At 45.3% G+C, this 12,762-nt stretch overlaps 1 protein-coding gene across 2 annotated transcripts in view; it reads left to right on the top strand.

The window, feature by feature from the left end:
• mylk3 (myosin light chain kinase 3) overlaps positions 1-12,762 on the top strand; it is a 125,256-nt gene that overhangs the window by 73,619 nt on the left and 38,875 nt on the right. For both annotated transcript variants that reach the window (XM_085991525.1, XM_085991524.1), the window contains exons 4-6: positions 381-904; positions 5,542-5,647; positions 8,346-8,439. In XM_085991525.1, the coding sequence (XP_085847651.1) occupies positions 381-904; positions 5,542-5,647; positions 8,346-8,439 (724 nt within the window). The remainder of the gene's footprint in view (positions 1-380; positions 905-5,541; positions 5,648-8,345; positions 8,440-12,762) is intronic.

The following is a 12,762-nucleotide window of genomic DNA, read 5'->3' on the forward strand; positions in this document are numbered from 1 at the left end:
TAGAGAGAGGAAACTATCACCCTATGAACCAAGTTACATTGAAACTTAGGTCTCAAGAGCAAACTATGGCACCACCTAGTCTCCATGCATGCATAATTAGTGATTTAGAAACCCTTCCTTGTCACTTAAAGCAACTTCATGGTTTGTGAAAGCTGCTGTATCCTTGCCTTAAAAATGGGGATTTCCAGGCATTCCAAGATAAGAAAAGCTGTTTCAGGAACTCACTAATAATAGAGCTCAGAATTTACATTTGTACAAACCGAGTGATCACTCAAAGAATCATAGACTCTTAGAATGGTTACAGCACACAAGGAGGCCATTCGGCCCGTCGAGCTGGAGCGAAAAGCTGCTATTTATTTAACGCTGCAATTATTTTACAGGACTTCTGTTACAACACAGGGAATGCCATCCAGTCCTACTGAAAATGCCAATCCAGAGGTAATAGCCACCAAGGAGTTTGTGCCTGCAATATGTAAAGGGCTGAAAGAACCCCCCAAAAAGTACAAAGAACAGCAAAAGCCTAAAGAAGAAACAGGACCTAATATATTACAGAAAACAGCAAAGGAAAAGAAACCCAACACAGCACTAGATGCAAGAATCAGCAAATTATCCAAAGCACCTGCAACCCAGGAAAAAGCGATAGAAAACATCAAAGTACAAACAGGCCAGCAAAGTGAGGAAAATGCTCAGAGCTGTCAAAATAAAGTAGAAAACAAGTGCAAATCAGACAAAGGTAGTGAAACAAAGGATTCAAAAGAACTTCAGAAAGCAAGCCAAGAACCTGAGAAAATTGCAGAAGTGAATGACTCGGCAAAGAGAGAAACAGACTCTACAGAGATCACAAACAAAGCGAAAGAAGCCAAGGGACCTGTTGAGAAGCCAGAAGATTACAAAATCATTATTGGTGAGTGTTATGTTCATAAATAAATAGACATTATCATTATGAACAGCTAGCTTGAGCTAGTCACTTTATTCAGCCATGTGGACTTCGTGTGCAGGCATCCATCTTGACTACTGCCTTGTGGGTAACCTAGTGCATCATGGGTAGCCCACTCTTATATACATACAGCTCCACCTAGCGTACCATTCTAGGATGAAATGTTACTGATCATTACATCCCCCTTTCTTTGAGGTTAAACAAAATCAGTATCAATCAATCATAACAACATAAACATCTTCACAACAGTCAATACATTTTCAATATAGTTTTCTTTGTATTCAAAGATTAAGTCTATCAGGCTTTTTTACTTCATGTGTGGATCTTCTCAGCACAGGTAAGTCTGATGTGTTTTCATGAGAGCCTGTATGTGTGTTTGTGTTAGATTGTTCTGGTGGTGAGTGACAAGATTCAGTTGCGGCATTGTCATCGATTTGCTCTTGGATAGTCTCTTGTGTTTTTAGGAGGGAACGGCGGTTCCTCCTGAGAATCTGTCCTTCCTCAGTTCTAACAGTGTATGACCTTGGTCCTACTTCCTCAAGAACTGTAGCTTTCCTGTTCCATGCATCTGGATCCTCAATCCTGACAACATCATCCCTTGTCAATGGTTTCAGAGTTTTGGATGACTTGTCATAGTTTGATTTCTGTTTCAGCTTTAACAGTTGAAGTCTCTGTCTTAGTTCCTTACTCTGCTTTTCTTTTGCACAGCAGGGTAGTGTGGTGCGCAACTTGCGACCCATTAGGAGTTCAGCAGGTGAAGGACCAGAGTCTAAAGGTGAGGCTCGGTAGCTCAGCAGGGCGAGATAAGGATCAGACTTGCTTTCTGTCGCTTTCTTCAGTAGCTGCTTGAGAACTTGAACACCTTTTTCTGCCTTACCATTTGACTGAGCATACAAAGGACTGGATGTGATGTGCTGAAAGTCATACTGTGCTGCAAACTGTTGCCACTCCTTACAGTTGAAGCACGGACCATTGTCGCTAACGGCAATCCTGGGAATTCCATGTCTGGCGAAGATGGATTTCACATGCATTATGACACTGCTTGCTGTGGTGCTTGAGAACAGCGCCATCTCAGGATAGTTAGAATAGTAGTCAATCACTAATAGATATTCTTTACCATTCAAATGAAAAAGGTCCATACCAACCTTTTGCCATGGTGCTGTTGGTAAGTCAGCTACTATCATTGGTTCCTTTGCTTGTTTGTTTTGGTGTTTCTGACATGTCTCACATTTGCCTATCATGTTCTCAATGTCCTTATTTATGCCAGGTCAATAAACAGTGTCTCTTGCTCTCCTTTTGCATTTTTCAATTCCGAGGCGTCCCTCATGAATCCTTTTGAGCATGTCTTGACGTAGAGCCTGTGGAATGACTATTCTGTTCTGTTTTAGTAATAGTCCACTTGCGACACTCAATTCTGACCTGATGTGAAAGTACTTTGGACAGGAACCTTTTGGCCAACCATGGTGAATGTTCTCTATTACTGTTTGTAACACTGTATCTTTTACTGTTTCTTCTGCTATTTGCTTTGATTTTGTGTCTGACACGGGCAGCGCAGCAGTGACCATACTCACATGAACATCCACGTCTTCTTCAGTAGAGCTCACATGACTCATTGTGGGTGCTCGGGATAGTGCATCTGCTAACAGTATATGTTTGCCTGGTGTGTAGATCAGTTCAATGTCATATCTTTGCAGCTTCATCATGAGTCGTTGAATCCTTGGAGACATCTCATTCAGGTTTTTTTTTATGATGGCAACCAGTGGGCAGTGGTCTGTCTCAACTGTGAAGGTGGGAAGTTCATATATGTAGCCATGGAACTTTTCTAGTCCAACTACCAAGCCTAGACATTCCTTTTCAATCTGGGCGTATCGACACTCAGAATCAGTCATAGACCTGGAGGCATAGGCAACAGGCTTCCAATCTTCACCCTCTGCTTGTAGCAAGACCGCGCCTAGGCCATCTTTTGATGCATCCATTGACACTTTGATTCTCTTTGTTGGGTCAAAGAAGGTGAGTACAGGTGTGGTTGTCAGCACTGTTTTAAGGTTCATCCACTCTTGTTCATGTCTTTCTGTCCATGCGAACTCATTTGTTTTATGTAGCAGGTCTCGCAGACAGGCTGTCTTGGCTGACAAGTTAGGAATGAACTTTCCAATGAAGTTTATCATCCCCATGATGTGTAGCGCTCCTTTTTTGTCAGTGGGTCGGGGCATGTTGAGTATGGTGTTTACTTTTTCCATATCTGGCTCTATTCCTTTACCAGATAGATTATCTCCTAGGAAAGTGACTTCCTGGATGCCAAACTGACACTTGGCTTTGTTGAGCTTCAGTCCATTCCGGCGTATGCTCTGTAGCACTTTAGTCAGTCTCTCATTGTGTTCTTTCAGTGTGGAGCCCCAGATGATGATGTCATCAACATAGACCCGAACTCCTTCCAGACCTTCAATTATGTGTTCCATCGCTCTATGAAAGATTTCAGATGCAGATATTATCCCGAAAGGCATTCTGAGGAAACAATACCTGCCAAATGGTGAGTTGAAGGTACAGTATTTGGTGCTCTCTTCATCCAGTTTTAGTTGCCAAAATCCTTGTGAGGCATCGAGCTTTGTGAAGTATCTGGCACCTGACATTTCACTGGTGATTTCTTCTCGCTTGGGAATCTGATAGTGTTCACGTTTTATGTTTGCATTTAAGTCCTTTGGATCCATGCATATTCTTAGATCATTGTTCTTTTTCTTTACACATACCATGGAGTTAACCCAGTCTGTTGGCTCTTCGACTTTCCTGATGACTCCTAGTGTGGTCATTCTGTCCAGTTCTTTCTTGAGCCGGCCACGCAGGGGTGCTGGAACTCTCCGTGGCGCATGTACCACTGGCTGAGCATCCTCCTTTAGCTGGATCTTGTAAGTGAATGGTAGAACTCCAAATCCTTTGAACTCATCCTGGAAATTACTCACTACAGAATCCACTGAGTCATCTGGCCTACTTATGGCACAATTGATACGGTAGACTCTCTTGACCAGTTCTAAGTCCTCACAAGCTTTGTCACCTAGTAGTGAATCAAGTCCTTCAGCCACAACAGAAAACATGAGATGATGCACTTTGTCTTTGACTGTCACTTTAAGTCTGCATACACCTAAGCTATCTATTTTCTGTCCATTATAGTTTTTCAGTAGTGCTGACTTTTTCTGTATTTTGGGCTGTTCTTTCATATTTTTAATGTCACTCATACTGATTAAGTTTGCTTTTGCCCCAGTGTGTAGTTTCAATGTAACTAATGCTCCATTTACCTGCAGTGGCATCATCCATTTGTCCTCTTTTACTGCATTAACTTTATGTTCAGCATTGTCCATTCCTGAGGGCTGCACATTTTCTGTATCCTTTTCTATATTGTCACATGACACCATTCCTACAAAAAATGTCTCACTTAAATCAGTGTCCTCAATCACATTGACTTGTTGCCCTTTCTTTGTTTTTACTTTTGAAAAGCATTGTTTGGCAAAGTGATTCTTTCCATTACATTTTGTGCACATTTTGCCAAACGCTGGGCATTGTCTAGACTAGTGTTTATAACCACAGCGTTTACAATTAAAAATTCCATCCTCCGATTGCTTTGCATTTCTGTTCTGCCCACGTTTCTTCCCCCTGTAGGACACAGCACCGACAGCAGCACAGTCACTCATTACAGTCGCATCATTATTAATTTCACTGAGCTTTTGAGCTAGCTCACTGGCTTGGCATATTTTCACAGCATTTTCCAATGTTAGTTCGGTTTCTCTCAACAGACGTTCCCTGACCTTTTTATCATGAATACCAAACACAATCTGGTCACGAATCATGGATGAATTCAGTTCAGAGAAATTACATGTCTGTGCTTTCAGTTTCAAATCGGTCATAACGCTATCAAAAGTCTCATTTTGCTGCTGTGTCCGTGAACGGAACATGTACCGCTCATAGGTTTCGTTCTTTTTGGGAGAACAATGTGTATCAAATTTCTTTAGCACATCGTCCAATTTTTTTCTGTTCTCCTCTTGATCAAATACAAATGTATTAAATACCTCTATCGCCTGTCGGCCTGCAACTGTGAGCAGCAACGCTATTTTCCTTGCATCTGGCTTCATACCGAACCCGATGGCAGCAATGTAGAGTTCGAATTGTTGTTTGAAAGTCCGCCAATTGCAGTTGACATTCCCCGTGAGTTTCAAACCCTCCGGTGGCTTCAAAGTCTCCATGTCGCGTTTCACAATATTCAGCAGATTTTACCACTCCTGCTACCATGTTATGTTCATAAATAAATAGACATTATCATTATGAACAGCTAGCTTGAGCTAGTCACTTTATTCAGCCATGTGGACTTCGTGTGCAGGCATCCATCTTGACTACTGCCTTGTGGGTAACCTAGTGCATTGTGGGTAGCCCACTCTTATATATACATATACAGCTCCACCTAGTGTACCATTCTAGGATGACATGTTACTGATCATTACAGTGAGTTGATATTTCATAATCTAGTCATTAGTTCCAATTTCAAATATTTCACTCTCAACCATATTTGTAAAACCATAATGTGATGCCAGTTGTAAAGTTTTGATTTTCTTTTTCAGATGATAGTCCATCACCTCCAGCCCCCTTCAGTCATCGCATAGTGACCACGAAGCAAATTCATGTAACCTCCTCATACACAGTTCATCACAATGAGGTGCTAGGAGGGTAGGTTATTCTTCAGACCTTTCAGTCATTTTGGTCAATTACTGCCAAATGAAAGCCTGAGGAAGTGAGATAACTACGAAGGCATTTGATTATTGTGCAACTATTCACTATGTAGCATTGAGGAGTACAATCCCAGAACCTTCAGTTTAAAAAAATAAATGTTAAAGGATATCAATAGTTATGTAAAGATGCACAATGTATTCCAAACCCATGTTGCTAAGTGTAGGGCTCTTAAATAACGTTGTTATTGTTAGAAAGCATTTGGTCTAGAATAGCCTCCAGTCAATCTTGTTCAGGTAATGACCTCATTACACAACAGCTATTCACTTCCCAGGTGCTTACAGTGAAATATTAATAATCATTTTCTGTTGTACAGTTCCAAGTTGAATGTTTCAGATTATTGGTACTTTAAAACTGTCGTCATTTTTACAATTTTATATGAATTTTGCGACCATGAAATTACTGAGGTGCACAGAGTTTATACACAATTGCTTCGGTAGTACCTTAGTGGGTAAATTGACCGTGCGCTGTCACACTGAAGCGTACCGACCAGGTTCGCTCTCTGGCCTGTGCTGACAGAGCTCATGTCAACCATGGAGGCTAGAGGATGGTGGATCGCTATAATTGTCTTCATCATCCTTGAGCTAGGAAGGAGACAAAAGGTCCAGGGTTCTATCTAGTAACCACTGCTGGAAGTGCACATATGTAAATGGCAAGTGAAGACAAAATCAGGCTGGGCTGTTATGCCTCCCCCTAACTCAATCTTAAAATAGCCTGCTCACACTCACTTCTAGAATGGCCACTTGTGTGAGGCACTGGAGGGCTGACAGCACCTGTGGAACCTCACTTCAACAAGAACCAATGCCACCAGATGAGGAGGGTTGAAAAGTGGAGAAACCTGGGGAAAAAAGGTAATTGAGCACATTGGGCTGGATATATACTGGGGTGGGTTGTGTAGGCAGAGGGGGCAGAGTTTCGGACGGGAAGCCCAGAAACATAGAAACATAGAAGATAGGAGCAGGAGTAGGCCATTCGGCCCCTCGAGCCTGCTCCGCCATTCAATGAGATCATGGCTGATCATCCAAATTCAGTACCCTGTTCCTACCTTCTCTCCATATCCCTTGATCCCTTTAGCCTTAAGAAATATATCCAACTCCTTCTTGAATATATTTAATGAATTGGCCTCTACTGCCTTCTGTGGTAGAGAATTCCACAGGTTCACCACTCTCTGGGTGAAGAAATTCCTCCTCATCTCAGTCCTAAATGGCTTACTTCTTATCCTTAGACTGTGACCCCTGGTTCTGGACTCCCTGACCATCGGGAACATCCTTCCAGCATCTAGTCTGTCTAGTCCTGTTAGAATTTTATAAGTTTCGATGAGATCCCGTCTCATTCTTCTAAACTCCAGCGAGTACATGCCCAATCGACCCAATCTCTCCTCATACGTCATTCCTGCCATCCCAGGTATCAGCCTGGTGAATCTTCGCTGCACTCCTTCCATGGCAAGTACATCCTTCCTCAGATAAGGCGACCAAAACTGCACACAATACTCAAGATGTGGCCTCACCAAGGCCCTGTACAACTGCAGCAAGATATCCTTGTTCCTGTACTCAAACCTTCTCGCTACGAAGGCCAACATGCCATTTGCCTTCTTAACCGCCTGCTGCACCTGCATGCTTACTTTCAGCGACTGGTGCACAAGGACGCCCAGGTCTCGTTGCACTTCCCCTTCTCCCAATCTATTGGGAAGTCTGGGTTTCCCCGCGTGCTGTGGAGATTTAACTCCACAGCGTGCGACTTTTGGCCCTGACAGGTTCCCCGCCCAGAAGTCAGCCTGATTGACAGGCTTGGCTTCCAGTTGGGCAGGAAGCACTCCAGAGGAGGCCACAGGACCAGGTAGGTCCGATCTCCGCCCCCGGGGGGTCCGATCTCGAACGGGGTCCAATCCCGGGGGAGAGTCCAATCCCCGGCCCGGTGGGGGGAAGGTTTATATGGGGGTCTGATGGTGGGGGAGCTTGGGGGGGGGGGGAAACGGGAGGAAGCACCCCTGCTCCTCTTGGTCCACAGAGAGTGCTCCCCAAGGCTGTCCTCGCGTTGCTGCAGCTGCTGGGTTTCCTGAGGCCCAGGAAACTCAGCCAGCCACAGTAAAATCCGAGGCTTCCAGCCTCATTAACATATTAAAAATATCAGCCCGCCTTCAGGGAACGGGTTGGCTACCCCCCCCTGTCCTGCCTCAGCAAATCCCAGATGTCGGCGGGTTGGAGCTGGCTTCCCGACATACTTGGAATTTTTGCCCATTTAACCCCCCAACTGTACCCACTCCCATCCGCTCACCCATGTTAAAATTCCCCCCATTTATTCTGTTAGTTTTTTATTTTTTATTTTGTTACTGGGCATTGTACAGCACGTATTACTGGTTGGAGCAAAAGGCTTTTTCTGAAACTCACTGAAAACAGCAGAAGTTTTAATTAAGTAGCTGATTTTGTTCCACTTCTTGCCATCTATCTCTGGTATTCCATTTCATACCATACTCATGATAAATACAACACACCATATAGAGCCTAAAATTCCTTTAGTTAGTTTAGTAAATTATAAACATAGCAATGACGTGAATAAAGAAGATTATGCAGTAATCTGGTGTGATGATTTCCTGTGGTATGCAAATTAATTTTTTTACTCTTGTATTTCTTAATGGCAGGGGTCGGTTTGGCCAAGTTCATAAATGTGCAGAAATATCAACGGGCCTCGAACTTGCTGCCAAAATAATAAAAGTAAAAGGACCGAAGGAAAGGGTAAATTCCTTACTTAAAATAACTTCTCAATATTGCTTGCCACTTGCCTCATTTTGATTAACTGCAGTCACCTGGGGAGTGTTTCATGTTGAAAGCCTGGTGAATGACGTAGATTCTGCAGTGATTTACAATGGTTTTTTTTCACATTACTTGCTTGTCTTTCCTTAATAGAGCCCAGGCAGCACAACTGCCTACCAGGATCATGATCTGTAATGATTAATGTCTGAGTGTATATCCAGGCAGCTCTGTGTGTATCTTAACATAGTTAAAACACAAAGACCGCAAAATTCGGCACCTCAGCACTGGCTGTTAAGGCCGGTTTCGGCAAAAAAAAATGGCGCCCGCCTCATTTCCGCTGATTTGATGCACAACCTGCTATTTTGGATGTCGCTGCTCAACTGCATGCCCTCTCCAAATCACGCACAGCAGAACATGCATTCAGCTCCATGAGTGACACCCCCCAGCCGCCCCCCCAGCGCTATTTAAAGGGATCATCAACAACTTGCAGGTGACTTGCTTTTTGATTTCTACTGGCTCTGTCTGAGTTTGTGCAACTGTTTGGAGCTTTCTACTGTTGTTTAAAGTTGGCGAGGTGACAGGCAATGGTGTTGCAAGTGGAGAAGGCCTTGCATCTGAATTCAAGGGTTCTGCTCAGACCACTTGCTCCCAGTCATGGGGGCTCGACTTGCAGTCCCCCTCGCACTGCTGCATGACAGGGAGATGGAGCGAAGGCAGCGAAGAAGAGGACGACCTGCTCACAGAGGGAGGAGGAGGAGGAGGGGCAGGAGGGCTCTCAGCAGGAGGCCTTACCCACTTAGGATCTTCAGAGAGCACTTCTCCTACCTGCACTTAAGTCAGGAGCAGTGTATTCAGAGGCTCTGCTTCACCAAGGATGTAGTCAAAGAACTCTGCCACCTCTTGGAACCAGACCTGCAGCCTCAGAGCAGGACAATGATGGCACTGCCAGTGGTCCTCAAGATCACCATGGCCCTCAATATTTTCGCCACGGATCCTTCAAGTCAGAAGCAGGAGACATAGCGAACATCTCCCCGTTCGCCGTCCATCACTGCATCCGGGATGTCACAGAGGCTCTGTACTCCAGGAGAAGGGACTTCATTGTCTTCTCTCTGAATAGAGAGAAGCAGGAGGAGTGCGCAAGGCACCATCGACTGCACACACGTGGCTTTGTGGGCGCCGCATATCAATCCTGAGATGTACTGTAACCACAAAGGCTACCACTCACTTAATGTGCAGTTGGTGTGCGACCACACCCAGCACATCATGATGGTGAATGCCCGGTATCCTGGCAGGAGTCATGATGCTATCATCCTATGCTAGTCCGGTGTGCCAGCAATCTTCCAATCACCACGTCGAACCTGAGGGTGGCTGCCCGAAGACAAGGGCTATCCGCTCTACACCTGGCTGATGACTCCCCTCCTCAACTCCACCACTCGTGGCCAGCAATCATATAATGAGAGCCAAGCTGCCATGTGGAAGCTCATCGAGCAGACCATCGGGGTGCTAAAGCAATGGTTCCGCTGCCTTGACCGCTCAGGAGGAGCCCTCTAGTACATGCCGGAGTGGGTGTCCAATTTTGTGGTGTTCTGCTACATCCTCCACAACTTGGCAATCATGAAGGCACAGTCCTTGCCATCATGGATTCCACAACCACCTCAGGAGGAGAAGGAGGAGGAGGCAGGCAGAAGATCCCCGTTCCGGATGATCTGTCCGTGAGCACCTCATCAGACTCCGCTTCCAATGAATCCAGCTCTAGATCCCCCTTGGCCAACACTGCCCCACCTTACCATCCTTCTGTCATGGAACATCACAGCGTCTTCTTGGGCACAAAGCTGAAATGAGAGGCACGACAGAACAAACATTCCAAGCATAATTTACAAATAAATCAATCCAATAATACATAATAAAGTCAACTAATCAATAATGTGCATTCCCTTAGTGTCTGACTTTTGTGTTCCTTTGCCTATTCTAGTGCTCCTACACAGTGCTACCCCAGTGGCTGCAGCATGGCAGATGGAAGGTTGCTGACTTTCTGTGAGGGACGCTGCAGATGGCCTTGCAGGATGACCTTAAGCAGCTCTGGGCCTAGAAGGCCCGGCTGTTGACTGCATCCAGAGTGACAATGAGGTGCTTCTGCAACAAAGCGCCTCCCCTTTAAGAAGTGCAGAGAGCCTAGGCAAAATTTTATTGGCCAGTAGACTGCACCCGATATTGACCTCCCTCTTGAGTGCTGAGCCAACCAGCAGCACATTTAGTGCTGAGCTCAGTGCTCCAACCATGTAAATGAGCAGGCAGTACAAATTTTGCATGCTGCCTGCACCACTTTGAACTGGCACGGGTCAGATCACGTTTCGCGCTCCCTGGGCCCATTTTCTGTCCCAATCCAATTTCACCCCCAAAGTGTATGTTCGTGGTCCTCTTGGAAAATTCGGTGCTCTTTACATGTCAATGCTCATTTTTCCCCTTATTTTGATTATTATAAATTTTTCATTTTTGGAGTATACAGGGAGGACATGCTCAATATTAACTGTCATGCCTTGGTCAGTGCCATTCCATATTTGGCTACGGGTAGGTGCATGTAAGTAATATGGTGTGACTCTTCTAATAATTTTCTGTTCCTCTTTTTGGGGAACTGCTTAACCTCCACTTAATGCCTCTGCTTGATGACATGGCTGAGATCAACAAATTGGCATGTGAAGGGCAAACCCATCCTACTACTACCTGGTATATATATGTTGGTGCACTGCCATGAATGCCACTGTGCAGCTCTGCCCACCATAGTACCTTTTTTGGACTCCTAACTGAGTGAAAACTATTGATGCATTTGTGGTTGCAGAATGGCAATGCACTGTATCTATCTATATTGGTTCACTAAAAGGTGAATGGAGAAGAAGGTGAAAGGACTACGTGATTTGTCTTTTTATGTACATTTTCTTCCTCCTATTCCTCTTCTTTCTTGGAGGTAGTGTACAGTTCCATAAGCCCTGCCAGCCCTTCACCACCTTACACAACTGTGCGACACTAGACAATGGGCTAAAACTTTGATTGTGGAGCGCCAGTTGTTTGGGTGCTACGGGTGCTGATTTGGGTTGGAAATGGCGTTGGAGCGCGCACAATTCTGGTGCGGGCTGCGCCGGATGCCATCTTGGTGAGGGCATTAGTGTCGGCGCTGGGAGCATGCGATAGAAGTATATAGAGTATGCAGATCGCTGCCATTTTCATCCTCAATGCTGGAAGTAATGCCCTGTGTTAACCTCGCACAGCTGAACATGGGTTCAGCAACCTGCAAGGACCCCCTACTAGCAATATTTAAAGGGAGTATCAACTGCTCTCAGGTGAGTTGCTGATTAATTTCTACTGGCTATGTGGAAGTTTGTGGGAGTGTTTGGAGCTTTCTACTGTTGTTTAAAGTTGGTGAGGTGACAGGGAGTGATGTTGCAAGTGGAGAAGGCCTTGCTTCTGACTTCAAGGGTTCTGGTTAGACCACTTGCTTCCAGTCATAGGCGCTCTAGTTGTTATCTCCCTCGGCCTGCAGCATGACAGGAAGATGGAGCAGGGGCAGTGAAGAAGAGAAGCTGCTCGCAGAGGGAGGAGGATTCTCAGCAGAAGGCCTTACCCACCTAGGATCTTCCGAGAGCAATTCTCTTACCTCAACTTGGGCCAGGAGGAGTGTGTGAGGCGTCTGCGCTTTACAAAAGAGATGCTCACAGAACTCTGCCACTTCTTACAACCAGACTTGCAGCCTCACACCAGGGTAAGGACAGCGCTGGCAGTGCCGTGAAGGTGACCATGGCCCTAAATTTCTTTGCATCGGGATCCTTCCAGGCTGGAGCAGGAGACATCTGTAACATCTCGCAATTCGCCATCCACTGCTGCATAAGAGAGGTGATAGATGGTCTTTATATGAGAGGGGACTTGATTGTCTTCTCTCTGACCAGTGTGTGTGGGTGAGATGGAGCATGTGAATGTGAGATATGAGTCGTGACTGATAGAGATTGTTGGTAGGAGAGTGATGGGGGTGTGGTGAATTGAGCAGTGTGTAAGTCTAGTGGTGCAGTTTGTGGGATATGGCATTTGAAGTTGAATACACTGACCTAGACCACTCGTGTGAGGTTATTAAACTTCTTCCTGCACTGTGTCCACGTCCTCAGGGCTATACTGCTGGCATTCACCACAGTAGCTATCTGTTCCCATTGTTCTTTGCTCTGTTGCCTGGAGGGCCTCCTGCCCCCTGTCGAAAAAGGACCTCTCTCCTATGGACCTCCTGCACCAAGGCCTCCAGTGCTGCATCGAAGAACCTTGGCG

This window comes from Somniosus microcephalus, chromosome 6 (genome assembly GCF_052327205.1).
Source record: "Somniosus microcephalus isolate GS21.2 chromosome 6, FLI_Smic_1.0, whole genome shotgun sequence".
Classification (NCBI taxonomy): domain Eukaryota; kingdom Metazoa; phylum Chordata; class Chondrichthyes; order Squaliformes; family Somniosidae; genus Somniosus; species Somniosus microcephalus.